Here is a 27,816-nt window from a genome sequence, read left to right as displayed (position 1 = left end):
GGCGGTTCCCTCACTGTGGAATGCCCTTCGATCAGATGTCAAGGAGATGAATATATCTATTATGAGACATCTGAAGGCAGCCCTGTAGGCAACTCAGTCAGATGGGCGGGGGATGATGATGATGATGATGATGATGATTTGAAAGACCCAGGTAAATAAAAAAGGGTCTGAAATTGCATTTTGAAATGGGAGTTTTGAGAGCCAGACTTGAAGTTCAACTGTGCATTGATGTTATTTGCATTCTTCTGCTGGGACAGATTAAGAATATTGGAGAGCCTTTCTTTCGTTCATCTTTAAAACTTTGTATATGGAGGAAACAGAATGTGAGAGTTAAATATATTCCCATTTCCATGGAATATAGCCAGTGCTTTTTTTCTGGGGGGACACAGGGGTACGCATACCCCTAAACATTTTGTGAATCTAAGTTTGGCCTCATTGAGGGGCAGTATTTCAATATGAGTAGGAGAATGAGAATACCTCTAAACATTTTTAATAGAAAAAAAGCACTGAAAATAGCTTCCTGTCTGTGTGTTGTGTCTCTAGCACCCTGTTATAGTATGTATGTTGAGAGTAAGTGCTTAGATGAGGGTCTGCCCACACCATCTACTGGAATGCATCCCCCTAGCAGCTTTCTGACCAGTTAATATGGCCCTTAGCTGAAAAAGATTTCTCACCCCTGGACATATATATGGGTTGGCAAAATCCGATAAGATGGGTTTTTGACTCAAGCTTTGGTGGCATTTTGTACAGTGTTTTAAGAGTAAATGAGAAGCACGGGGAATACTTTTAAGGCAAAAAGAGACATTTGGGATGGTTCAGAATGGTAGAGCTGAAAAAGCAAATGGCATATATTGGGCTAAAGCAGTGGAAAAATTGGGGTGAACATGGGAAGGTTTGAAAATATGGGCAAGGGCATCTACTTTCCTGCTCTCTGTTGCCCACAACATAGTTTTTTGCATGCAGGGACTACTTATTTGGTGTCCTATGAGCTGTTTATCCAACTATGGTTCTTTCCCCCCTTTTTGTAAGATTTCTTTTAGGTAAGTGAGCAAATCAGTAATATAAATTACTTACAATTCTGCTGAAACAAAGTTATGGAGTCTCCTCCTTTCCCTGATCAATTTCATATCTTGCAATACAACAAGAGATGGCCTTGAATATTGCTTCTGATATCTTGTAGTCTTTTGAATTAACAGTTTGACAGGTGCTGTACGGTCTGAATCAAAAATATCCTTTTTATGTTAATAAATCTTTAATAAAAGAAAGGCCCGTCAGTGAAATCAATCTAATTCATTCGCATGATGTAGAGAGACAAAGGAACAATATATCAAAGAGCAATTGCTTTAAATTTCCGGGACTGCTTTAATACTGGAAAAAAATCCAGTGTGAAATATCAATGCATCTATATAGAACAAATGGCTTTATCTGGGTTGATAAATGACACCAGACATTATGAAATATTATCAAGGTTTTCAGAGAGAAAATTTGTTAAATGAACAAAATCCCTTGCTTATAAATTAAATATCCCCAGTTCTCACACACTTGATTAACTTTATTTATGGGAACTAGTAGATCAGAATCTCAAGATATTGCACCTGCAAATGTAGAAGCCATCATGTAAATTATCTTCCTTATCTATCAATTGGATGGCTAGCAGTGGCAGTAGCAAACTCCACAAAGGCATTATAGAAATCAGTTGTGTCTAAACTCATCAAGGGTATAGACCATTTTGGTTGGCCCTACATCCCTCTAGGGTCGGTAACTCCTATAATATTGGCACAAAGGTGACAAGCCTGGTCTACATCTAGTCTACTGAGCCATTTCTGGTGGACCTGTGACAATTAGGTGCTTCTTGCCTTGAAAGATGGCCTCTTCTCCCAGATTCAAAAGCAGCGACTCTTTGATGCAAAGGAAGTGCGCTTCCAATTCTTCTTCATTTTAGCCGCAGCTTGATTTCCCCCCAAATTCCAGTAGAAAGCTACATTCAAAGTCACAAGTAGTTTGTAGATGAGATGTTTTTTCAATAAATCACAGCAACTCTTCCATGCTGCTAGTTTTGAACTAAGTAGAAACTAGAGAAGGGAAAATCTTTCGATGCATAAAACTACAATTGCTTAGGTCTATTGTTTCAGTTACAGTTTTAATCAGGGGCACTAAAAACAAAGACATGCTATATTCTCCAGGTAGTCTACTGTCAAGTTATTCATTTTACAGTGAATGCAGTTTAAAGAGACAATAACATTGTCTGAGTTATGCTTTTCTTTTGCTTCTAAAAGAGGTTAAAGACAGGCACCTGGGTCACAATTTTTTTGCTCAACCCCGAGACTCAGGTTCATGGTCCACTAGAAGATGAGTATTCTCACAAGTGATTATGACCATCATATGATACCATGTTTTGGCAATGTTATGAATGATGTTTGGACAGCTGGTACTTCTCTCTCAGGATAATATGAGTTTCCTGTAACAAAACTGTCACACAAAGTTTGCAATCATGCTTGAATGCACTGTTTTTGTTGCAACATCATTTTCACATAATAGACTAATGTGGGGAAGTGCAATTACATTCTTTTATGCAATGCAGTGAAAATTTATTTCCATCTTATCCTTTTTATTTCATACAGTTGCAAAGAAAACTAAAAAGAAGCATTTCATTAGGAATTTTAATTAACAGTGGGCTGTTTGCACAATTGAAGACTTGAAATTATGTATGTGATGAGTTGTGCATGCCATGTATATTGTTGAATGACTTTCTGTGCTAAGAAATCTTGAGTGACACATTATATGCACAATTTGAGATGTGGATAGTGCCAGCAGAAATTTCATGGGACTTCTAGAAACAGGCTGTTGAATGTTGCATATTTTCATAACAAATGTTCATTGTATGTGTGTAGAATTTGTCAAAACTATTTGTATTTTCTGCCAGATAGTCTACACAGGCTGGACAGAAGAACGGGAACAAGATTCTCTTCAGGACAGAATGTATACACCAAAGTTTCTAGCGTTGAGAGGTTCTTCACTTTACAAATTTATAGCACCTCCAGTAAGTATTAGTATCATTTATTGGTTGCCCATTAAATGGTTTTTATGAAATTGATATAAAGGTTTTATGTTACTCCAAGGCATTTCATTCAGCTCTGTTGTAAGGAAAAGCAACAATAGTACTGTAATGGGAAAATTTGATTTATTAACACAAAATTGCTATGAGAAGAAATGACCTGGATTGCAAAAAAATCTACTGTAATTTTGTCCATTCCCAGTACTGAGATTCCTCTGTAAACTTAGAAACTCTCGGATGTTTACACAGCATATTTCCAGAAGCTACCTTCTCTGTTGATGTCATGATCATGAGGAAATATCTAATAAGTATGAGGGGAAAAAATTCTTGATAGAATTTTCTTCTAGTGTACAATTTTGTTTCTGACCATGTAACAAAAGATTACTGCAATACATTCTATATGAGGTAAAGAACCCCTGGGCAGTTAAGTCCAGTCAAACTTGACTATGGGGTGTAGCACTCATCTTGCTTCAGGCCGAGGGAGCCAGCATTAGACCACGCTACAGAGGACTACCTCATTCTTTCCCTATGCTGGAGCAGATCTGATAAGGAAGAAGAAAGGGAAAACTTTTCAGTGCATAGAAATGTAACTCTTTAGGCCCAAAGTTTGATTAAGCTCTTAAACAGGATGCCAAAAAAAAGACACTTCAGTCGGTCCATAAGGCTGAGGTCAGGCTCTTCATACAGGCCACATATAAGGAGTGTATGAATCCCTTAGTGTGCTAGCTACATAGGCTTCCATTTGGTGTCCAGGTTCAATCCAATATTCTAGTGATGACCTTTGAAACCCTTTATAGTTTGACACCAGGATACCTGAAGGACTGTCTACTCCCATGTGAACAAACTCGGCTGCCTGCTGAGATCATTGTTAGAGGTCCTCCTCTGTGTGGCATCTGTGCCATGTAAATATGTCTTAGCTGCCAAGTTCTCCCTTTTTTTAAGGGAAATTCCATTATGCTGAATAGGCTTCCTCGCGAGAAAAGGGAAAACTTGGCAGCTATGAAATATGCTGTGTTTTATTTGGCGTGTGTCCAGGAAAGAGGATATATCACACTGAAACTGCTTTTGTAAGGGACTTGCCCACAGAGATTGGTTTTAACCCTTTCTAACCTCCACAGGGGTGAGTGGGAGTCATTATCAGAGCTCAAGGACACATTCCAACCAGACAAAAACACACAAGAAGGATTTGAGGGCATGGCCTGCAGGAAAAGGGTGCAAGTGGGGAGGGGTGTGGCTTAAGAAGAGTCCCAAGGACCATATATACCAGACTAGAGGACCACATTTGGCTCTTAGGCCTAAGGTTTCCCACCTATGCTGTACACCTTAGTTTGACATTACTTTCCAACCGATATAATGGGATGAAAATTCAGTTCAATTAAATTTTGTTTATTTTCACCCAAGGTTACTACGTGGGACTGGACACGAGCCGAAAGAACATTTTCTGTATATGAGATTATGTACAAAATTCTCAAGGTATGAAGAATAAAAATGCAACTTCATTGTACTGAGGGGAAGGAGGGATGACTGTATTCACCAAACACAACCTAGGCATTGACTGCTGCTAGCAAAATATCCCATGGAAGTCAAGTTGGTGGAGAAAAATGGTCTGTGTGAACAGTTTCAAAATGATAGAAATAATTCGGGGAAAGAATTTAATGTGGGCTAAGATTTTGCCACAGCACCTTGTAAGAATAATGTGGAATGAGAAGAGTAGCTTTGTCAGAAACCTTTCTTTTAACACGGAACAATCATAGTCATTCCACAGACACCATATACACCTTAAAATAGAGTACAATTTCCAACTCTGAGGGCCTGATTTTCAAGGAGGCCTGAGATACAGCACCTCATATGGCCAATGTCAGCTCACTGAGCCACCTTTGACAGTGTCTGGTGCTTTGCCATCTACCCACACAGAGCATGACTGGCTACTGACGCTTCCTCCATGCCCCCTTGTTTTAGGAGCATAGGAAGCTGCCTTATACTAAGTTAGAACATTAGTACACCTAGTTCAGTTCTGTTTGTGCTGACTGGCATGGTCAGTTCTACCTGGAGGTGCCAGGGATTGAACCTGGAACCTTCTACAGGCAAAACATTTGCTTTGCCCCTGAGCTGCATCCCTTCATCGCAGGCATTCTAGTGAGCATGAGGACAGCTTGGAGCCACCATTTAACTTTCCTACAATGTCCCAAGCCAGTCACAATGTAGCATTACTGAGAAATTGTGAGACATTTAAATGGCTGAGACCTCCATTACATTGGGGGTTCTCCAGGGGTGTTCTTGTGCATTGTAGAAGATGTGAATTGTGACAAAGGAATGGTTGCCACAAGTTACCTTGGTGCTCGACTGTGCACAGTGGGTGAAGTAAGCACTCATATGGGAAAGACCCACCAGAGGGCATTATGCCAAAAGAGTCCCTTCAAACCTGGAACCAGCCCTAACTGCTTTATTGTTGAATAGATGATGTGTTGGATTCATTATTCAATTTTATTTAATCCTCTTCCAAATATTAGGTGAGGTTTGTTAATGATACCACAGCTTGCATGAAACCATATTGCAAATTTAGGACAATTTTACAAATGGCTCTAGGAATCATAACCATAAACGTTCCCTCATTTGTAATATGAATGAATGAATCACCTTGATCAGTACACACAGTCAGTTTTTAAGTGACTTCCCCCCTCATTTTTGTATCATATAAACACCATTGAGAAGTGACAAACTGGTGACCAAATTGTTTTTTTAAAGTATTGAGTGTAAAAATGCAATTATTCTCATCTGATGTTTATCTTCACGTGCCATCTGTGCTTTACATTTAATGAAACATAATAAGATAGGGTTTATGATAGTCCAATTTGTTTTAAATGTAGAGCCCTAAATGCCAAGTAGTAAATGAATGATAACAAATAATTTTAAAGGGAGTTGTTAAAAGAGCTAATGTACGCACAACAATACTTCACAGTATATCGTGTCTGGGATTATAGAAGTAGAAATGGCTATTTGGCTAATGCCTTGCAACAGGAGCTGTATTTAAAACCATCATTTGCCCAACTTTACTATACCGTGGCATCTGGTGATCGGAAAATAAATTCAGCTTTATCACAACATTATGGCAAGAAATGAAGACTACTAGTTTCTACTGGAAGTGTTAAGATACGTTTGCCAGTTACACTTAGTTTGAAAATTGTAATTTATCCTTAAGTGATGAATCAATATTTTTCAGAAACTTAGTCATTTCAGTCTTAACTTAATATTGTCTCTAGGGATTTCAGTGCTGTAGCATCTAGTCAGTGTCATTTAGGCATGATAAGGCCCTGAGTCTGGATATACTGTGTGCATAAGTAATTCTTAGCACATAAATGGCTGGACTCAAGGCAATGATTAGAACCAAGCCAGTCTTTCTGCATCATGTCCATTTATTGCACAAGGAAGAGGCATCATTTTATCCTAAATTCACTCCCCTGTTTCTGCCTCTGGCATTCTCTCTCCAAATGTGCTTTCCAATTTCTCATTTTCATTCTCCTTCCTCCCCTCATTTAGCTCTTGCTCTCTCTCCCTCTCTATCCCCAATGGCTCCCCTTGGCAATAGCCATTTAAGCAACAATCAACAATCACTAATGCTGATACTCCTCTGCTTAACTGAACACAATAATGGGACTTCTATAGAGGAAAATTTCACACCAAATGGTTTGGGGGATGGGGCAGGCGGGGAATGGGACATGAAGCAATTCTCTTCTGAAGCTTTCCCTAGCACTGCATGTTAAGAAAGACAGGTATCTGCAGTGTCTGTCGACATCCTTGCATTCATGAGCAGATATTTTTCAAAAGTTACTATTGAGCACTGTGTCAACATGTTGAATATTCCTTGTGCTGTCCAACCAGAGCCTGTGCCCATAAATTAAGGGAGTGGGCCACAAAACAAACATTGTTCAGAGCAGGTCATCTCCAGTCTCTTTCAGTTTCATCATCAAGAAGCTTGAGAAGCTCAATTACTTTGCATCTAGTATCATACTTACAAGGTCCTTTTAAGGTAAACAGAGAGAGGGATAGAGTCTGTGAAGCAGCAGACCAAATATATATATAGTAATGCCAAACCTTGGCATTTGTTGAGTACTTTTAATTTGAAATAATTTATTTTTAAGTCCTTGTCTCCCTTAGACAGATGTATTACTCTCACTTAACATGAAAATCAGTATTAATTAGGCCAGCAAGTGTTGCACTTTCCCATTAGAAGAGATGCTGGTTTAAACTCTTCCGGGATATGAGCCAAGTACTTGACAGTTGTGCTACAGGCTTTATTACATTTGCATTCCCCTTACTCCCCACTTTCAACAACAACAACAAAAAGTAGAGCAAACTTTTTTGAGTACCTAGCTCAACATAAAGTTCTTTTTAGGGTTCTGTCTCCAGACATTTGAAACTTGAATAAGTTATATAAATCAGTTGAATCTAAAATTGCTTACAGGTTGGATGGAAATTCCATTGTGTCTAATTTGACTACGTATTCGACAAGACAGAACCCTCAGTAGATTTTAGGAATCAGTTACAATTGGTTATTGATGATGCTTGAAGATGAGTGATTGGATAATTGCCTGAATGTGTGTGTTGTGTGGCTGGTGATCCATTTTACACGTATTTTATTTTTATTTTCTTTTTTAAAGTCATGATGATTATCAAGTTTTATCTGGAATTATATCGGTTCTTTCCCCCTCAACATGAACTGGTAACTATGTCCAACTATGAAATAAACTGGAACTTCTTTTTTTTAATCAATTTTTATTACAAGTTTTCAACACAGAATACAATAAAAGCCAAACTAATCTACAGAAGAGAAGTAATAAAAAGCCAAGAATAAGAAAAGGAAGAAAATAAAGAAGAAAGGAAACTCCTATTAGCCCCACCAGCATGGTCCGTGGTCAGGGGTGAGAGTACTGGTTAAAAGTCAATATCTGGAGGGCCATATGCAGTTCCAGCAGCTGTACTGCCTTGGAAGCACAAGAACTGGGACTGAAACCTCCCCTGTTAAAATACAAAAGAGGAGTCAAATTCCCAAGTACTAATATATAGAAAGAAGCACCAGCAGCTAGTATATCAAACTTACCTGAGCTCATTATGAAAGAAGCAAACTAATCAGTTCTGGCATATTTATCCAAGATATGTGAATCTCAACATACAAACCAGGAGGATGACAGAAAGAATGGTAGCACAGCATAGTTGAGCTAGGAGCAGATGAGTTGGCACAGAGATCTTTTGATGGACAGGAATTAGAAAACGGAGCAGGGATTGATAGCTTTTTCCATTTCATTTTCCATCTTTTCCCCATGGTTACATGTTCTGCTCAGGCTCTCTTCCGTTATTTTCCATTTAAAATTTATATAATGTATTTTCCTCATGCCACTATCAGTTGCTACAATTTCAAGTAAACCTTTTTTCTTTTATTGATGCATGTCATCGCATCTAGATTCTTTTCTTCATTTTTGATGGGTGCTTGAATGTGCATCAGAGTGTGGATGCCAGTTTTCTTCACCGCTGCTTTGAATGGCGTGTGCATTTGGATGCTGCCTGCAAGAGGGAGAAGGACAAGTCTTTCCCTTCAGTAAAGCCCAATGAATGAGGTGAAATTGACATTACTTTCGTCAGTTTCATTTCTTGCTTTCTTGCTTTTGCCTCTAGTAACCTCAGAAAATTCTGATGTTTCAGCTCTGTTCCTATTTACTCAGTAGAATATCAGCTTAAATCAATGAGATGATTTCACAAGCATCCATTATGTAATTAAAATAAAAATCTAGCTATTCCCACTACCCACTAGCAAAATCTAAACTGAATTGTCCTGTGTTTCTTTATCACATGTGCAAGGCACAAATGTCCTTAATAAAGTTGTTCCCCATTTATTGCAGAACGCTCTATATCCTTATTTAAGGGGGGGGGGGAGATGCAATTAGATTTATCTGCCATTGAGATGAAAGGGAAAATTCACCTGTTATATGTGTACATATCAGGACACTGTTAAACATTTAGAAATCTTGTCATAATATGTTGTCATCCCTAAATCTCAGGCCCACTTGAAAACCACAACCTCTGAACAACAAGTCCTCTCCCCCAATCTCATCTGTCTAATTATTGTTGATGGGTTTCTTTAAAAAGGCATTTTGTACATGCTTGAGTACATTCTTGTCTTTGCTGCACACCCACCCAACAGTCTCTATTCTGAGTTGACTCACACAGGTGAATTAGTAAAACTTTATTGCACTACAGCAGAGGTGGGGAACCTTTTCTGGCCCGTGGGCCCCATCTTTATTTCCTCACCCTAGAGGACTGCATCCGACAGGTGGGCAGTTTATCACCTGACATCCCTATGATACCAGGTGATTCTGTACTTTGAAGCCCTGGCTGTTGGGACTTCAAAGCACAACAAGGGGCCTTTTGCAAACAGGCCCACATTGTTCTTCAAACTTCTGATGTCAGGTGTAGGGCAGATAGATGTGGCTTGCCGAGAACTGCATCACAGGCCATGATTGGCTAGAGTACAGTATAAAGGGGAAATAGGATGAAATTGATAAATCTCTTTCTTATATTAAAAAAACCTTTAAAAATTAACTATGCACTATCAGCAGCTACAGGACATTTTGCATCCCACTCTTTTTCCATGGAATGGAAAGCCACACATTATCTTCACAGCCCGCTTTATATGAGATCATGACTGGCAACTTAAGGCCATGCAGTGAGCTCGAAGGCTAATTACAGTTAGGAACAAAGCTCCAAGCAGACTCCAAGGACTCAGTGAAATCCCCAGGTGGATTAAATGTGATTTAAATTAGATGCAGGGAAATGCAAACATATCCCAATGGAGTTGTTCAGCTCAAAAGAAATCATTCAGTGTACAATTGGGTCTAAAGGGCAAAGAATCCTGGTGGCGGGTTATGCAAAGAAGCAAGATGTTGAAGTGTGTTTGTATTTCATGGAGATGCCCCTAATTGTGCAGGTTGTTGCTCAAGAATCAGAGTAATGAGAATACCCTCCTTTTCAATTGTGGAAGAGAATGACAACATTTCCCCAAGTACCTTTAAATCTGGAATGCATCACTTGTAAATGTTAATTCAACATAGACGATGGAGGGAAAGCACTCTTAGTTGTATGTGCATGCCAGTCAGTGCAGTTTTCTTCATTTAGTTTATAGAACCAGCAAATTGCAACTACTACAACAACAGCAACAAAACTAATTAAACCACTGCTTGTGGATAATAGCCTGAGACTTTTTGGAGGGCCTAGATTCCTTAAGCAGGATGCCTCAAAACCTCCAATGGGCCTAGATTAAAGAACCTGCAGCCCTTATGACAGATAACATACATTCACTGCTAAAGGAATAGCAGAAAAGTCTAATAATTTGAGAACTGTTTGAATGCATTTGGTTAATTTTCTTTATTCTAACCCAGGCATCTCCAAACTTGGCCCTCCAGATGTTTTGGGACTACAATTCCTATCTTTCCCGACCACTGGTCCTGTTAGCTAGGGATCATGAGAGTTGTAGGCAAAAACATCTGGAGGGCCGCAGTTTGGGGATGCTTGTTCTAACCCTTGCCAAAAAGTAATTGTAGTGTTTTTCAGCAGAGTAAAGAGATTGTTGGTGTATATTTCTGTGCATGAATACACAAAATATATGACACACTTCTGAGGCATTTTAAAACTGGTAACTTTGGGAACTATTCAGAGATTGGACACTGGAACCTGTGAATCCTTATAGCCAAACTGTACTCTGCTACTTCGTGTGAAAACTCCATTCTTTTATTTCAAATCCATTTAAATGCTGAGACTAATGTGGACTGAATAAAAATTACATGGCAATTTGTTCTGCATCTAACATGTGGGTCTGTACTGTAAGAAATATTAATTGATGTATGCAAGATTATATAACTCCAGGTTTTCATCAGGACAGTGATCTACTGGATCGTCGAAAACACTGCTTTGGTGTCCAGTCTGAAACGGGAGAGGATCTCTACTTTTCTGTGGAATTAGAATGTGACCTCATATTATGGGAAAAGGCCTTCCAATCAGCAACTTTTTTAGAAGTGGAACGAATACAGGTAAGAAATATATGGTGTCAAATTCATTTTGGGTTATTATTATGCAATACATTTTATGTGATAGTCAGTGCTTTTTTCTGGGGGAACGCATGGGTACGCATACCCCTAAATGTTTTGTGAATCTAAGTTTAGTCTCATTGAGAGGCAGTATTTCAATATGAGTAGGAAAATGAGAGAACCCCTAACATTTTTTTCTTTTTTAAAAAAAAGCAGTGGTGATAGTGATAGCTATTACCAAAGACTTTTTTGGTGGGAGGGGGGAGGTTTGGAATATTTAATGGGAAAAAGAGTTATTGACATACTACTAATTGTTTCCATACATGAAAAAAAATCTCATTTAAAAAGAAAACAAGATAGGGTTATGTATACACTTTTAGTTTTTGAAACCCAAACACTGAAAGTACTAATGAGATTAGGTGTGGTTGTTTGATATGTTCTTGGCCAAACCAAAATGGCGGTTCAGCAGCTAGAAGCATTGAGTTGTAGCCTTTCTTCTGTTATTTTGCTTATTTTCTTAGCTTTTGCTTTGAAAATGAAAAAATATCTGCTAATGAGATAAGGATAAGCAATGGTGTGGCAGTACAGTGCATCCCAATAGTGGGGCTAGAAGCTTGAATCTGGGAAACTTGCACACCCATGAAGCTTGTTGCATGGCCTTGGGCTAGTCACTATCAGCAAAACGGTTCTGATCTCATGGTAGAATTTATTCAAGAGGACAATGAGAAATTGGAATTTTATGGGATGGTAAAGAGAGACCAAGACTTGGTAACATATATCTCACTGTCAACCAGAATGTTGGTGGTTTGAGTCTGCTCAGGGACAACTGCGGGAAAGATTCTTGCATTGCAGGGGTTGGGCTAGATCAGACATGGCAAAACTTGGCTCTCCAGTTGTTTTGGGACTACAACTCCCATCATCCCTAGCTAACAGGACCAGTGGTCAGGGATGATCGGAATTGTAGCCCCAAAACAGCTGGAGGGCCACGTTTGGCCATGCCTGGGCTAGATGAATACCTTCCAACCCTACAAGTCTATGATTTTATAAGTCCAGATGATTTCAGGGTGGCAGAAGAACTTGGGAGTCACTATGTTGTTACGTAAATATTTATAAGAATAGAACATCTATTATTTTATTTTATTATACTTCATCCTTTTGAAATACATAGGATGTTTGGATGGGTATCTCTTATATTAAAGAGTATAGTTTACATCTATTCCTGTTCTAGTAAGTCAGCTTTCTCCCCTCTCCTCAGCTTATCCAGGATCACAAATAGTGTTACGGGTCACAAATAATGCACCTTTAATGCAAGTATTATGAATTTGCAATACTGATTGATGAACGACTGCCCTCCCCTCTAACCCTGTAAACCTCTTAGCCCATTTTCAATTAATTACAATGTGTTTCAAGTTGATAGGCAGCCAGTATTTGGCAATCTGATTGATTCAGTTGGCAGAGGCTCAGAACCTGGTTACTATTTTGAGTTTTTACATTTACAGAATAGTGCCAAAGCTCCTTCTTTTTACATAGAAACCTGCGAAAATCACCTAGTGTCTCGAGGGCAGGGAATGCTTCTCTGTAATATAATGGGGCAACCTTTACAAAAAAAAATATGCATCTTGTTAGCAAATGCATGCAGTGGTGTGTTGTACTTGTTAAATAATGGATTTGCAGATAGTTCATCTCACTCAAATCAGTAGGATCAGCTTTGTTTAAATAACAGTCATAATGTACAACTATTAGTTTATCCTAATTTGTAAATTATGGATCTGAAGCTCAACATCAAAAAAAACTAAGATCTTGGCCACTGGTCCCATCACCTCTTGGCAAATAGAAGGGGAAGAAATGGAGGCAGTGAGAGATTTTACTTTCTTGGGCTCCATGATCACTGCAGATGGTGACAGCAGTCACGAAATTAAAAGATGCCTGCTTCTTGGGAGAAAAGCAATGACAAACCTTGACAGCATCTTAAAAAGCAGAGACATCACCTTGCCTACAAAGGTCCGTATAGTTAAAGCTATGGTTTTCCGAATAGTGATGTATGGAAGTGATAGCTGGACCATAAAGAAGGCTGATCGCCGAAGGATTGATGCTTTTGAATTATGGTGCTGGAGGAGACTCTTGAGAGTCCCATGGACTGCAAGAAGATCAAACCTATCCATTTTGAAGGAAATCAGCCCTGAGTGCTCACTGGAAGGACAGATCGTGAAGCTAAGGCTCCAGTACTTTGGCCACCTCATGAGAAGAGAAGACTCCCTGGAAAAGACCCTGATGTTGGGAAAGATGGAGGGCACAAGGAGAAGGGGACGACAGAGGATGAGTTGGTTGGACGATGTTCTCGAAGCTATGAACATGAGTCTGACCAAACTGCGGGAGGCGTTGGAAGACAGGAGTGCATGGCGTGCTCTGGTCCATGGGGTCACGAAGAGTCGGACACGACTAAATGACTAAACAACAAACAACAAATTTGTACCTTTGTGAACTTTTAAAAAAATTGAACTTACATTTATGATTTTGTACCAACATTGATTTTTGAACACTGGAATTCTGGCATGAACTTAGTAGCCAAGAGTCTCTGAGTATTTCCCGCTTTAGAAATGGGGTTGGGTGAGCTTTTTCCTCCATTGCATTTTCTCCCACTTTAAACATCTACTAAGCTAAAGTATACTTCCGGTTTGGGGGCCTGAGGAACAGAATGCTTCAGTCTCTGCTCCTGAACTAGAGCAACTGAATTATTCACAGACCCAGTTTTAAGATTCTGTACTTTTTGCACATAGTAGATTAAATATTGAGTTGCCTCTTATATGGGAAACTTTCGTTCCGAATAGGGTTTTTTCATCATTTTCAGCATGTGAAATCAATAATCAAAAGCAAATAATTCACTCTTTTTAAGGCAGGTGTAATGTTTTAACGGTTTATATTAGATCTGTACGAACTTTGACATTATGTGCTCTCTTGGCAGCATTCTTCAATTTATTCTCTCCAAGTTCACAGCTAAGGGGATTAATTAAAGTAAGCTGAAAAGCTACAGGTGAAATAAAACCTCTGATTAGGAGCCAGAGAGTGAGAGGCTAGAGACTGACCCTTTACCACTCTAACCTGTGGTGCACATTAATATCTCTTTACCAATTTGGGACAGCTGCTCAAAGCCCGTTCTAATATTTCACCTTTCAATATTTCCTGCTAGGAGTTGTGCTTGTTACTCATGGCTTTGTGGCTGGGGGGAGTGGGGAGGGGAAGACTGATCCTTAGGTGAAGTGATTGATGGAGCAAATCTAGCACTTTCAGAGGTATTGAACTGCTAAATTAGAACACTAAGGTGGGTGGCCAGTGCGTTTAGAACTTTAGTCTAAAGGTACTTCCTCATGCTTACCTGCCACACACGTTAAAGCAGGTGTGGGGAACCTTTGGCTCGACACATGTTGAAAACGGCGGCTCCCATCAGCCCCAGCCAGCATGGCCGATGGTCAGGGATTATGGGAGTTGTAGTTCAACATCATCCAGAGGGCCACAGGTTCCTCACACCTGTGTTTTAAAGTAACCCACATCGCTTCTTCAACAAAAGGTGCCATTGCAGTCCTTTAAATAAAGAAGTTACTTTGCCCAGAAATATGAGATAGGGATACATTTATGAATGTGTGTACAATGAGCATCCAAACCCAAAGTAAGGTATCCGAGGGGACTGAAAAGAATTATGAGGCTCTGTTTCCAGCCCAATGATCTCTGTGTTTTAATCATTTTTATAACTGAAAGATATGGCAAAAGGAAGCAATTGGGTTGGGTTTTTTTTGCGAGTTAATAAAATTAAACATTTATGCCCATAAAATATATTACTACATAATATACTAAATATTAATAAAACTTACATGAAGTTGGTGAGCTTTAACAAGCAGTTGAGTCACAAATATGGCTACTTATGAGGCTTTCCATTGACTACTTCATTTTTTATTTTCCTCTGTGGAATGATTTGTTTCACCCACAAAATCAAAAATCATTTATTTTCTCCTATTGCTTTTACTGGATGTTTTATGTACTAGTTTTTGCTAATCATTTTAAGCCCAGTATTTAATTTAATTTCTCTTACAATAAACATTTTCCAGAAATCTTACAAAAAAAGAGATAGCATCTGCATCTATGTTCTAAATTTTCCAACTTTGATAGGACTAATAATAACTGGGTGCAGGAATGCAGTTATTATTATTATTATTATTATTATTATTATTATTATTATTATGTGCAATTCACATATACACAAATGTGTAACAGTGTATGCTAAGTTTGATTCCATTGGCAGACTTCAATTTCTCTGGATAGCATTCAGAGGCTTGGAATCAAAGTTCCCTGCACATGAAAATGAAAGGTGCTTCTACATATTGGGGGTGGGGGGAGCAATGATTCCTAGCAGCCGTCCCTCACATGCCTGTTTCACCTCAAGAAGCCTCATTCCACACCCAATAAGCTTGGGATACCTTTGCCTAGCAGCACTGGGGCCCATAGACTGCAGCAAAATGCGCTTGCAAAGGGGAGAGGAAAGCCTTCCACTTGGTGCCCTCTGGTTAGAACCAATTTTGTGTAGCTGGTTGGCAGGGCTGAAAATAATTTTTTTCACTCAACCTGATTGCCACGTCCATCCCACCTTTCCCCCAGTGAAATTATGGTCTTCCTTTGTTAGGTGGAACAACATTGTTTGTTGAGGGCAGAAACGGCATTGGGCAGGATCAACATAGGATGGGAGAGCCCATAAGGGGTCTGAAGGGACAATTGACCATGGCACCTTCAAGCATGGGATGTTGGGAGATTCATTCCCCGTGTGCAGTCATGGGTTTGTTGTCCATCATATGACTGTATGTGTTTTCATTCCACAGAGAGGAAGTGACGTAGACAGGATGTTTGTCTCACTGTGTTCCTAAGTGGGACTGTTGTTCCTTTGTTCTCTCTCTTTGTTGTGTGAAGCTAGAGAGAGAGGGAGCCATGTTACAGGGCTCCGTGTGTTTATGTGTAAATAAACTAGCTTAGCCAAGATACTGTGCTACTGTGGTCTGTTACACAACTGTGCAAACCTCTGCGGATGCTAAGAGTGTGTTGATGTACTCCCACATCCATCACTACAATGTCTGGGGGCTGAGGAAGGCTAAGAAGCTCTCGGACAATCACCCAGGAAACAGGGATCATGGGTCCTACTCATAAGTAGAGCCCATTTCCTGACAGGGTTGAGGTGCCTGTTTGGAATCTGCATCCCTGGTCACCCAGTGAGACCTTGCTTGCTTGGCTTGCACTACAGCAAAGTTCAGCACTGGCTGACTCCCATGAAATGGGTTTGAGGTGGTCCAAACCCAGGAGACCCATTCCATCATGGAATGATTACGTGATCCAAGCCCCAATGTCATGCCAACCCTTACCCTGCTTGTTGCTCAATAAAGATTATATTCCATCACTGTTATACTGAGTGGTTATTTTGCTGCTCTGGTGGGTCACATATTGTGCCTGCCTGGGCCTTACCTTTTGAGGGGAAGAACAAGTGCCTGTTGTGGCAGGAGATAATGAAATCCCATGGATCAATTCTTCAGATCCATGCCAGTCTTTAAACTTTGTTGAGCCATGCCATATTCACCTGTGGAACACATGGTTCCAACATCTGAGCTATATCCAGTTGTTTATCATGCTATATAGAAAATATGTCCCAGTGGTTTGAATTATAAATGGTACTTTTTGAGGACTGCTGTAGCAATGGCAGCTGAGAAATGATTCATACTACCCATTTGCCAGCAGAGCTTTTTCTAGAATGGAATCTTGCTCTTTTCATTTCATCTCCCCCAGCCCCAGCCCCAGCCCCGGCCTTTCCTTGCTTCCCACCAAATATTTGTGGTTGTCATGGGAGATAATAAAGTCATAACCTAAAGTCAACAGCCCTGGAGAGGAAGGCAGAAACAAGAAAGCCTGTCTCCTCAGCTGGCTACGGGACAAATTTCTGTGACTCTTCTTCCATACAATCCTACCTTTTTCAGCCACCTATTTGGGATGGGACAATTCCTTTAGCATCTGAAGATATTACACTTGAGTTTGTCTGGTTTTTATGCCTTTGCCAACATCTAAACATGGGCTACCTAGAATTGCTTGAAAAAGCTGTCCCTTATCTCAAAAGACCACACAAAGGTGGTGCATATTGAATGGCACTTGTTTCAAAACACCGCTGTTCCAAAGAGCACATAGCTCTAGTGACCCTTTTGGTTTGATAAGGGAAATAGACACCTAACACATACTTTGCAACCTGCGTATGTTTACAAAATGATCACTTTTAAAGATGTGGAAGTATAGCATATAAGTAGTGCACTGAATACCCATCTCAGTGTCCCAACTAACTGATTATTCTTGGTGCGTTCTATTCTGTTCCAAATATGGGAATGTGCCTGGGCTGTTCACAGGGACCTTCTAGGAAGCTTTGGAAGACTGACAGCAATGGATTTGCCCCTCTCACCCCTGTGAACTCATTTGTGATCTCTGTATGGGCTAAGAAGCTAGAGTCAGCCCTTCAGGCTCCCTTCTTTTCTTGTTGTGCAAAAAGCAGTGGCAGGAAGAGACAGCTCTCGCTCAATGCTCCCCCTCTCCACCCTTTATTTTTTCCCTTGAATTTTGCCCTGATGCTGAGTAGGGCTATCTTCAAAAAGTGTAGCAACTGTGTGAGTAAAGTTCTTGATCTTTGCAGTCACTGCCTCACATGCCTCAAAGAGGCTCACATCATTAAAATGTGAAAGTTTTTTTTTTTGCAGAAGTCTTGCAGAAAGTGCTCAGGAAACAAATTGTTGCCACCATGTACATTTCTCCCAAAGGCTATGTAGGAATTGATACTATGCAGGGGTGTAGCGGAAGGGATTCAGCATACCCAGTCTTCCAGAGCTTTCTAGAAAGTTCCACCAGTGGGGTGTGCAGGTGCTTTTCCATACCTGTGACTGCACTTACAGGTGAATGACTTTAGGTTTTGATGTTATTTGTTTGTTTCTTGAAATCATGTTAGTTAAGAATTTTATGATTTGAGAGAATTTTTTTGGGGGGGGAATACTGTGTCAGAAAACATAAATCTGAATTAAAATTGATAGGAATCACTTTGCAGTGGACAACCTAATTAGTAATCAAATTATTTCTGCTTGACAGTTTCTGTTTAAACATTTATTTTGTATAAAAAGTCCACAAGTCATTGTTCTTCTAGTTCTAAACTAGGGTTTTCATCAGTCTCAGAAGGATTTCAAAAGATTTGCCTCTGACTTTAATGTGAAAAGGTAGCATCTTTCATACGCACTTCTGTGATGAGTAGCTTGGCCTTTTCAAGCTCTGCTATGCACTTCACATCTTGACAATGATGTTTTGATCAGAAAAATACCTAATTTGCACTGAGCAGTACTAGCTTGGCATTAGGAACCAGAAGCCAACTATCAAACAAGGAGCTCAGTGGGAGAATGCAATTTGTTGTTAACGGAAATTCAGTGTTGAACAGGTGTTATTTTTATCAATGCAAACCAAAATGTCACACTGCTGGGGGGGGGGGGCGTGTAGAGATAAGAAACTAAAATAAAGGGAGTTCTTCCTTAAATGTTAGAAGTGCTGTATTACAACTTGCTGGCAATGGAAGTTTGGTCATTTGCCCTTATCAACACATTTCCTGACATAAATTATTTGAAAATGAATTGGGGGTGGGGGTGGTCAACTATAATACAAACCATAAAAATAGATAAATGCAGGTCCATCAAGTGGTTAGATCCAAGTCCACGAGAGCCCCACTAGGACAATTCTAGGAACCTAAGAGTCTTCTTATTCCTTGTCTTCTTTGATGAGCCATTGCATCAACAGCAAATACCTAGTCATTATATATTTTGTTTGCATACCCACTTCGAATGAAATATGTTTGTCTTGCATTAAAGTAATGGGACACAAAAGCTGCATACAAAAGTGCCACTCTTTATTTACCAAAGGTGCATGTGTCCCCAGTCATATGCAAGCAGATATATTCCATGTGCGACCAGAAATTAGGAGGTGATGCATTTCACTCTCAATTACTTCATTTACATTGAGGAATTGGCAAAGACAGTTGAATTCCAATACAGTGGTACCTTGGTTTACGAACTTAATCCATTCCGGAAGTCCGTTCTTAAACTGAAGTGTTCTTAAACCAAGGCGTGCTTTCCCATAGCAGCGGGGGACTCAATTTACAAATTTCCTGTTGGAACACAATTTCCTGTTGGAAGTGAAACATATTCTGCTTCCAAGGCAAAGTTCACAAACCAAAACACCCACTTCCAGGTTTGCAGCGTTCTTAATCCAAGTTGTTCATAAACTAAGCTGTTCTTAAACCAAAGTACCACTGTATTTACTTACCTACTATGCTAAACTGTAGCCAGATAGTCAGGGGTGCCACATCCTGCTTCACCACTTGAGGCAAAATGGGAAGTGTTGTGTTGCACGGCTGCTGCCACCGCCCCTACAACCCCCTGCCTATTTCTGCCTCTGCTGCCTGCTATTCTGCCACTGTACACACAGCCCCCTATGTGTTTTCCATGCAGGTAGAGGGAGAAGCTCTCTTTCATGGAATGCAAATAGCCAGTTGATGAATGGCTAAGGGTTTGTGTTATTTGCAAATATGTATTTTGTTCTTGCCAGGGCTAATGAGTAACTAAACAGGTATTTCCCCTTAGCTATAATTTTTCATAATACATGTACTCAACTGAAGCGCTATCTAACATGCTGTGTTTTTCCATCTTTCCTAGTGCAAGACATATGCCTGTGTTCTGGAGAGTCATCTTATGGGGCTTACCATAGACTTTGGCATGGGTTTCGTATGCTTTGATGCTGCAACAAAGGTAAGGCCATGAGAAGATGCTTACATGCTGTTAATGTTTCATTTCCAAGAATTATCTTTTAAATTGAGAGTTGAGCCATTGTTTGAAGTCTGTCGCTATGCTGTATTTGCCTCCCCCCATATGAACCAACCTGGAACCAACCTCAGATCATTATCTGAGGCTCTCCATGAGAGGTCCTGAGGGTGGCAACATGAGAACGGGCCTTCTCCTCTGCAGTGGATCCCCGCTTGTGGAATGCTTTCCCCAGGGTGGCTTGCCTGGCACATTCGTTACATATATTTAAGTGCCGGGCAAAAACATCCCTCTTCTCCCAGATTTTGGGCTAATTAAACAATCTATGGCATTTAAAACTTGGGGGGTATTGTTTTTGTTCATTACTATGGTATGTATTTTTGTGTTTTTTTTATATTGTAAAACACCCTGTGATCCTCAGATGAAGGGTAGTATAGAAATTAAATCAATAATATTATCCTATCACATTCTCAGTTTGCTTTATTTTTTATTGAGGATTTTCTTGGTTTACAAAGGTAATGCAGTGTCACATACTTTTTTCATTGTTACACATCAATCTTGCTTGTTGAGACATTAGGAAGAAGGGGGGAAGAGGTGGGTGGGATGGGGGAGTGGGTGGGGTGGGGTGGGGTGGGGTGCCTATGTTTCTGTTTTCCTTGATATATGTAGGGGTTCAGTGTCAGCGTTGTTTGTGCGGGTTCTCTGTTGTTCGCTTGTGCTCCTTTGTTGGTGAGAGAGGTCGGGGGTTGGCGTGGGGTCTGATTGTTCATTTGTGGATGGCTGTGGTGGTCTTTGGTTTCTTGTGTGAGTGGGGTTTGATTAGTTTAACCATATTGATTTGTATGCTGGCGGTGGGTTTTTGTCGTTGTCTTGTTGGGCTGTGTAAGTGATGAAGGGGAACCATTTTGGGGTGAAGGTGTCTTCTTCTGTTTGTCACTACAAAAACAACAAACTCCTGTCAGCACAAGAAATACAAGCCAAACTAGAAGACACCCAAATACCCTGGTTAGCGCAAAACCAAATACATACTCTTCTAAACAATCCAGCAATAAAATCAGCAGCAACTAGACCCCCGACAACATTTGAAAACCTCCTAACGACAAAGGGACATGGCAAAGGGCTGGCATCTGCAATATACAAAATACTACTCAAAAGGCCCACAAATCCCCTAGATGCAATCAAAAAGCAATGGGAGGACGACATAGGATATGAAATAAACCTCACCCAATGGACCAAAATGTGGTCTAACCCCCCCTTCAAATCCATATCAATGAAAAGAAAAGAGCTTTCCCTGAAACTAACCTATAGGTGGTACCTAACCTCAGTTTGCTTTTTAAAATAGTTTCTGCAGGACTTATTTCTGTAGAATGTTCTTGAGATGGAATGCATGAATTGATCCTTTTCTACAGCCCCTGCTCTTCTACTTGTTCCATCTCCTTTCCTTTTCTCTCCCCCTTCTCCATGAACATCATAAAGTACACAATTCAAAACCTCTAAAGGGACAAACTTCTAGAGATATGGCCAAAGTTCACAGGAAGTTTGGCATTCAGTATGACATTCCATTTGAATTTGCATCCAGCATTGCATCTCTGGAATTCATTTCCAGTTTAGTTTCCCCCCCCCCCCATTCAGTTCAGAGATGAACTCCTTCTTTACCTAATCTCTCTTACCTGATAGCAAGTGCTGCTGCTCTGGTGGCAGAGAATGTGTGGAGACATCTTTCCTTGCCTCACCCTCCTTCCCACAACAGCAACCCTTTTGCCAGGAGCTTGGGGAAATATAAGCCCTTCATACTGTTACCACAAGAGCAGAAAGTGCTGCCACCGGGCAAGGGGATTTCGGTGCTTATGAGAAGTGTGAGGGGAACAGCATTAAGCACTGCACTCACACTGATGCCATTGGGAGAATGACAGAGTCCATTCTTGTTTTTAACTGGTTCAGAATAAACTGAGCCAATTTTCCAGCCTCAAGGTGGGGGTGGGGGCGGACTCAGTTTGACAAACCCAATTATAAAAGTAATCCATGCAAACTTGCCCATTGCTACAAATTTCTTAGGCAAATGAGAAAAGGGACTGAAGCTTTTAGCATGCAGACAATATGCTTTTGAATCAAGGCCCTTCATTCCGTGGCCCTGATTGAGGGAGCCAGAAGCAGAAAAAGGGGTTTTGGTTGCGTTCCTGACGTTTCCCTCTCCATAGTAAGAGCTCTGACAGTGCTGATAACCTATAATGCATTCAAAAGAAGGTGCCAGTGTGCCTGGTTCTGTTTCTTACTCCCGCTCACAACAAATGATATGGAGTGAAATAGGTTTCTACTTGCAGATTGTTTTCTCTGGATCAGGGCGATTGTTTTATTATCTAGATGTTAATAGAAAAATCACAATCCACATTGGTCAACCATCAAGATTGTACTTTCTCTATGAGAGTCATGAAAAACAAAGCACAGTTTGTTTTTTCTTCTTCCGTGGTGCTGTTTTCCTCTAAAATCTCTTTCAACACCGTTTCCTCTGATAGAATCCATCAGATAGGAAACTGCACTAACAAAACTATTAACATAGTTATGGCTTCGGATTTATATTTTCAGAACAGAAGAAACCTCACACAGATATCTTAATCAACATATCCAGCTGGCAACAGTGTCAGAATGAGAGAAATATCAGCTGCCTTCCAGACAGAAACCATTAGATTCAGCCTCAGTCCTTGTAATATTTTCTCTAGCCTTATAAAATCCTACTTTGCTCACTCACCTAAAGCAAGTAATTTGCTTTGACAGGCCACTGACATACTATCAGCTTTTACATTATCATGATTACCGCAAGCCTGATCTATACTTCATTGAAGTCAGTGGGTGCATTTCCACATTTCCATTGATTTCTCTCTCTCCCCCCCCCCCGCCACCAAAATATACCCCAAGTCTCCTCAAAGAACACCTCAAAGAACATTTTCCCAAGGTATTTACTTGACCAGAAGAATAAGTTTGGTTTAGAATCTATTACATACCCCCATACATATTCTCTTTGTGCACATCACTGTGTTTTTATTTTTAAGAGCTGTGCCAAATTTCTGACAGCTTCAATTTTCATGTCAAAAATTGCACTTCTGGTCAATCAGGGCCTTTATTGATCAGCTAAGCAATGTGCAGGAAAATTGTGAGAGGTTTTGCATGTATCATCCACATCAGAAAACAAATCACTGCTTAGAAGTGTTGAAAAGTCCCTGATCTGGCCCACAAGAAAATGCCAGAAGCGTTTTGAGATCTCTTGAGTTTTTCTCACTAAACTTTGAGAGAGAGCCTCTGACTCGAGTGACTCCATTTCTTGAAGACATGGTGAGGTGGGGGCAGTCATCAGTCACATGAATTGTAGGAGAACGCTTGCCCACAGAAAGCAGATAAAGGGACTAAGCCCAAGTTTTTGGTCCACTTAGGAAGCTTCCTTGAGGTTGGTGACACAAGCATAGGAATTCAACAGCTTTATTCTGACATTCTGCTCACTGCTAACAATAATACAAGAGGAGGAACTGATTGCTCTGGGTTCCAGATCACATGGGAGCTTGTACTATGAAGGTTCCTACCTCACAGCAGTGGCATTTTTCAGTAGAAAGCTAATGCTACCCAACATTATGGATCTTTACAATTTATTACTTGTGGCAGCAACACTCATAACAGCATATCATCCTGGTATTTTTATTTTTTTGAGAAACTCAAAAAGCCTTTTCAATATCTTTGAAATTCATGAGTGAAGACAAAATCCTACTGCTGCTTTTCCTTTTCTGATGCCAGTAAAGTTGAATAATTCAAACTTGAGATCGGCATCCTTACCCTTTTATCTCTCCAGCCATTCATCAAAAACCAGGGGGTTGGGGCGATGAGTGATGGCCTTTGGGTTTCAAAGCCTTTGTCGTTCTTGATTATTATACTTCACTTTTCTATAGCAAACCACATCTAAAGTAGCTAGCAAGAAGTCATCCAGAAGAGAGTGGATACTCATCTTCAAATTAATGGAGCCTTTAACAGCATTTCCATCTTATCTGGATGAATAATAATAATAATAATAATAATAATAATAATTTATTATTACTTTATACCCCGCCCATCTGGCTGGGTTTCCCCAGCTACTCTGGGCGACTTCCAACAGAAGAATAAAATAATCTATTAAATATTAAAAGCTTCCCTAAACAGGGCTGCCTTCAGATGTCTTCTAAAAGTCTGGTAGTTGTTTTTCTCTTTGACATCTGGTGGGAGGGCGTTCCACAGGGCGGGTGCCACTACCGAGAAGGCCCTCTGCAATGAGGGAACCGCCAGAAGGCCCTCAGCGCTGGACCTCAGTGTCCGGGCAGAACGATGGGGGTGGAGACGCTCCTTCAGGTATACTTCACTATCAAGTTGTTCACCTCCCACCAATTCTTTCCTGGTACCATATGCCAGTTCAAGACTGTCACCTACCACTTTGTGTTCAGGAAATGGAAATGTGTCATTATCATTATACTGATGGTAGTTCAGTCATTGTTTCAGTTCCCATATTGTAATTTTCTATCCAAAAGAGCAATCAACTCCCTACAGTCTTTATTGGAATCATGGCTTTGCAGTATAGTATGTATTGTTAGGGTTTCATTACCACCATCACCAAACTTGGAAATATTTATGAAACGCTCCCCGCCCCTTTAGCCTGAGCCTAACTATGCATAAACTATGCTTGGTATGAAAAAGGTGACTAAAACACTGGAAGTTGTGGTCATTAATAGAAACACTAGAAGCTGCCTTATTTCAAATCAGAGCACTGCACTGATAAGCAGCAGATCTCTAGGGTTTCTGATAGGGGATATTTTCATTCCTAACTGGAGATGCAGCCAATTAAACCTTGGATTGCCTTCATGCAAACCAGATGCTGTACCACTGAGTTGTAGCCCTTCCCCATAAACATAAAGCACTACCTTATATCAAGTCACGATTGGTCCATTTTGTTTAGTAATCTTGACACTGATTAACAGTGGCTGTCCAGGGTTTCAGGCAGGAAATCTTCTCCAGCCCTACCTGGATTTGCCAGAGATTGAACCCATGACCTTCTGCAGGCAAACTAGATTCTCTACCACAAAAGGCATAAAAAAGAAAGTCCTTTTCACATCACATAGTTAACTGAATGGAAGTTGCTACCACTAGATGTAAGAGAGAGGGCTTCAGGGGGTAATAAAAATTAATTCACAGAAGATATGCCTATGAATGACTATTAACCATGGCAGCTAAACCAGGGGCCATGGGCCAGTCCAACATCCCCCAGGCCATGTGGTGAGCTGGACTATATATTTGGGCGGGGGCGGGAAATGAACAAATTCCTATGCCCCACAAATAACCCAGAGATGCATTTTAAATAAAAGCACACATTCTACTCATGTAAAAACACCAGGCAGGCCCCACAGATAACCCAGTAATGCATTTTAAATAAAAGGACACATTCTACTCATGTAAAAACACACTGATTCCCGGACCGTCCGCGGGCGATTGGGCCTTAGGTTGCCTACCCCTGAGCTAAACTGTACCTTCAAATTCAGAGGCAGTTTGTCTCAGAATATTATTTGTTGTGGGGCAAACAAGAGGACATATTTGTAGAATTCCCAAAAGCATCCAGCTGGTCACTTCTAGAAGCAGGATGCTGGACTCGATGGATCCTTGGTGTTATCCAACAGGGATATTCTTGGTTTTAAAATTCCTCAACCCACAAAGCCAGATGGCTTTAGCAGCTTCCATGTTTTCTGAAATCAGGTCATTATTAGCTGGCAGTGAAGCTAACCCTGCAGCTTCCAATTAAAATTAAATCACTTGTGCCAAACAAGGAAAAAAGCAAGTGCCTAAGAAGTAATCAGGATTCTTCACCACTCCAAACCCAGCACCTGGCACACTTGAGGGTAGCTTTCATTTTGGTCGGAATGAGCTGGCATGATGGGATGGCTGATACACTGCCTATTTCCCAGAGTGCCAATTCCAAGCTCTGCTAAGTAGCAAAGCTTTGTAACAAAAGAGATTCAAGGAAGGATGTATTAAGCCCATCTTGGAACAGTGTGTTTGCATGATACAATGTCAAGAGCAATAAGAATGTGATGCTTTTAGAGGGTTTTTTCCCCCAATTAGATGTATCCTCTAATAAAATCAAGAGGAACAGATGCTTCTAACAAGAGCTATGTCGGCCTCATTTGGATGTAATGCAAAACTATAATTGAGTGTTGCAGGAATGAGCCTCAGCTTCATTAGCCACCCTTTCCTCTGTTGTCCTCTAGTACAGGCACAAGATAAGCAGTAGTTTTCACTTCCATTTTTAACTAACCAGAGTTTAACTAACCAAATCCCAACAAACCCATGGTTTAGGAAGGTGGTTTGTTTTCCTAAGTCTGCAGCCCCCCAGATGCTGTTGAACTACAACTCCCATTAGCCTTGTTCGCGGTGTCTGGATCTGGTGGGAGTTGTAGTGCAACAACAACTGCAGAGCTACAGGTTGGCCACCCCTACTCTACATTATGGTTCAGATGAACCTCTGTTTAAAGTTTGGATGCAGCAATGCACTGTGGGTAATTCAAAATGGAAACCAAAGTTTCCAATTTCCTCCTTGGAGCCATACGAGAAGAGGAAATGAGCACACAAGTCCAGAGCTCAGACAGTTAATGCTAAACCATTTCACACCAGGCCTGTGAGAATCAACAAATTAGGTAGGAAGTTGAGGTTTCCTGTCATAGGGTAAAATATGTTCAGCCAGTTGTAGTATGAAATGTCAAATTAATAATGTTTCCTAGCAAGTGCACATTGATAGTTCCCATTATTTTCATTTTGCTGAGAAGCAGTTCTTGAAATATTGCATTATCCTGGAATTCGGACTGGAAAATGAGAAGTGTCTAACTTTTCTGTGGTCTTTTGATAGAGGAAGGGTGCTTATTAGCTTTTTCTTGCAACTACATTCTGTTTGCTGGAACCAGGATGGCTGACATTGCATGGTTTGTAGCGGTCTTGTGCTTTGTTTTTTTTTTCTGCTCACTTTTGACCTTCTGAACATGTGTATTTGTAGCCCTCCTTTCAACAAAGCTTCCAGGACAGCTTATGTAAACAGAATACAAAACAACAACAACAACTTGTTTTAAAATACCAGCCAGCAATAGCAGAAATAATAATGATAGCTAGATAAAAGCAGCAAGAAATCATTTGATAGAAATGAAAGCCAACTGAGAAGCTAAAGCAGGTCTAGGAAAACAAAAAGGTCTCTGCTGGGCACCACAAAGGTGTGAAGGCAGGCACCAGGCAAACCCAAAGCTTTAGCTGCCCCCCACACCATCACTATAGTCCTTCTAAGTCCATGATCCTTGCTAAAATGTTGTGCAGGTGTCCTGTGCCCAAACAGCATCTGCAAATGGACAAATAGGATCTTGCATCAAGTCCCTTCGAAGGGTAATGAAAGTGCACCAACAAATAAGACTATCAGGTGTGGGGCAAGTGGTCATGGTTTAGAGCAGCCATAGGCAACCTTGTCTCTCCAGATATTTTGGAACTACAACTCCCATGATCCCTGACCACTGGCCCTGTTAGCTAGGGATCATGGGAGTTGTAGTTCCAAAACATCTGGAGAGACAAGGTTGCCTATGCCTGATTTAGAGAAAGCAGCATTGCAGTCTAAATTGGGACTCATACTGAGCCTAATTAGGCCCACAGGAGAGAGATTTCCCACCCAGCCCTGATTAGTCTTCTTATAGCAATCTTATTGTGTCTAAAAATCTTCTGAAGAGGTCCATATCCAAGAAATTTATTGAACAGAGATATAATACACAGCTGCAAAGAAGCTGTAGTGGCT

At 40.4% G+C, this 27,816-nt stretch overlaps 1 protein-coding gene across 1 annotated transcript in view; it reads left to right on the top strand.

The window, feature by feature from the left end:
- Window positions 1-27,816, top strand: part of SNTG1 (syntrophin gamma 1) — a 252,930-nt gene that overhangs the window by 208,288 nt on the left and 16,826 nt on the right. The window contains exons 16-19 of the mRNA XM_060277843.1: window positions 2,924-3,040; window positions 4,457-4,528; window positions 10,981-11,133; window positions 19,887-19,979. Of these exons, the coding sequence (XP_060133826.1) occupies window positions 2,924-3,040; window positions 4,457-4,528; window positions 10,981-11,133; window positions 19,887-19,979 (435 nt within the window). The remainder of the gene's footprint in view (window positions 1-2,923; window positions 3,041-4,456; window positions 4,529-10,980; window positions 11,134-19,886; window positions 19,980-27,816) is intronic.

This window comes from Zootoca vivipara, chromosome 8 (genome assembly GCF_963506605.1).
Source record: "Zootoca vivipara chromosome 8, rZooViv1.1, whole genome shotgun sequence".
NCBI classification, from domain to species: Eukaryota; Metazoa; Chordata; class Lepidosauria; order Squamata; family Lacertidae; genus Zootoca; species Zootoca vivipara.
Note: the sequence above shows the minus strand (reverse complement) of the source record. Positions and strands in the feature narration are given on the sequence as shown.